Below are 1,880 nucleotides of genomic sequence, written 5' to 3' on the forward strand. Positions count from 1 at the left end.
TGGAACTACAGGCATGCATCCACCACGTCCAGCTAATTTTTTGATTTATTGTAGAGATGAGATCTCACCAAGTTGCCCAGGCTGGTCTCGAACCCGTGGGCTCGGGCAATCCTCTCACCACGGCCTCCCAAAATGCTGGGATTATAGGCATGAGGCACCGCGCCCAACCAGCCTGGCCCCCTGTAGAAGCACAAACCTAAGCCCCTGGTCCAGACCTGTCCTCCAGCTCTCCCCCAGGTGACACGGATACACACCCCAAACCAGGCTGCATTCTGACCGACATTAGCGCTCTCCCTCTGGGAGTTCTGATCCTCTCTCAGCTCGGCCCAACAATGAGAAACTTTTTTCTCTTCTCCCTCAGGGGAACCTTCACGTTTATCCAATTCATTCTCTTGCAACCCAACTCTCCAGAAAGAAAAGGGGGGAAAAATCCCACCCCTAAGAGACGGTCTTCAGGTCTGAGGACGTTACTTAGCAACGGCACAAAGACCAGTGAGCAAAGAGGGACCTGAGGAGAAAACTCTTGGGTGGGGAGACAGAGCCAGTTTGGAAACTCCATTTCATCCAGAGAAAAACAAGAGAAACACAAACAGAATCAATTCCCGAGGAACGCCAAGCGGGGCTTCTCCCCAGCGCAGGTCATCACTCTGCTCCCTGCATCTCAACTCCTTCAAACCCCCGGCGACCAAGTCCGCCCCCCCGGTTGCGCCCATGGCCCGGGTGCCCTCCCCTTGCCCTGGCCTGACCCACACAGGCTTGGGCTCAGAGGCCCCCCCATCCCTCCCCAGGCACCCACCGTTCTCAGACGCGCTGGGACCTTCGCAGTCCGAGATTAACTGTTGGGGTTTCCGCTGCTTTCGCCGAGACATTCCCGGGAGAGGGAGGGGCAACGCTCACAGCCTTAACCGGGGTGACCTGGTCTGGTCTCCCCCTTGGGTCTGAAGCCAACTGATGCCTCTCCCCCAGTGCAAATCACTGTGAAGCAGAGATGTTCTCCTTTCCCAGAGACAGACTCTCTCTCTCTCTGATTCTCTGTTCTTGACTCTCTCTCTTTCTCAATCTTTGCAAGTCTTTAAAGGGGAGACGCCCCCTTTTTTTTCTTCAGCTTCTTCCCTACGCTTCTGCAGCTCCCATTGTAAAAGCAAAAATCCTAATCTTTCCGCACACTCTTTTCTTTTGTACTGCAGAGGAAAGGATTTAACCCTCTCCTCCCTGTGAGGGCTCCGGGCCTCTCCCTCTCCCTGTGCTGTCTGTTCAGAGACTGTCCCTCACTTGTTTTTCTAACTCTTCTTCCAAGATCTTCATGGCGCTTTTCGTTTTTTTCATAATTCGATGCCCCTCTGTTTGATAATAGGGCTGCTTCTGAGGTACATACTGAAATAAGAACTTTCTGATATATCCTGATTATGAGGCCAAGAAATCAGATACTTGCAGTCGAAAATGGGGATATGAAATGTCAGCAAAATATTGAGAAAGATGGACAGTTGTTATAATGGTAACTTAATATAGTGTAGCTCTATATAATTTATGGAATGCTTGCATTTATGTGACGTATTTTGATGATTACAACTCTGAAATTAGCACAGCAGGTTTTAACACTGTCAATGATCCCCTTTATAGAGAAACAAAAATCTCAGTGAGGTTAAGTAACCTCTTCAAGGTTGCACAGCTGTGATGTAACCAGACAGGCTGAAATCCAGGTACCTCTAACAGTCTAGCATTCTTTCTGATATATCAATAGACACAATATGCCACCAGATTTCTAGCATTAAACAACAAAAAAAAAGGAGCTGGGCTTGGTGGCTCAGCCTGTAATTCTGCGCCTTTGGGAGGCTGAGGTGAGTGGATTGCCTGAGCCCGCGGGTTCGAGACCCGCCTGG

General features: G+C 50.0%; 1 protein-coding gene across 1 annotated transcript in view; it reads right to left on the reverse strand.

Moving 5' to 3' along the window:
* SALL2 (spalt like transcription factor 2) overlaps positions 1-1,143 on the reverse strand; it is an 18,280-nt gene extending 17,137 nt beyond the window's left edge. Inside the window, exon 1 of the mRNA XM_021709233.1 lies at positions 797-1,143. Within this exon, the coding sequence (XP_021564908.1) occupies positions 797-869 (73 nt within the window). The 5' untranslated portion in view covers positions 870-1,143. The remainder of the gene's footprint in view (positions 1-796) is intronic.
* Positions 1,144-1,880: the final 737 nt, after the last annotated feature.

The sequence above is a fragment of the Carlito syrichta genome, unplaced genomic scaffold (assembly GCF_000164805.1).
Source record: "Carlito syrichta isolate Samal-C Ts95f unplaced genomic scaffold, Tarsius_syrichta-2.0.1 Scaffold169347, whole genome shotgun sequence".
Classification (NCBI taxonomy): domain Eukaryota; kingdom Metazoa; phylum Chordata; class Mammalia; order Primates; family Tarsiidae; genus Carlito; species Carlito syrichta.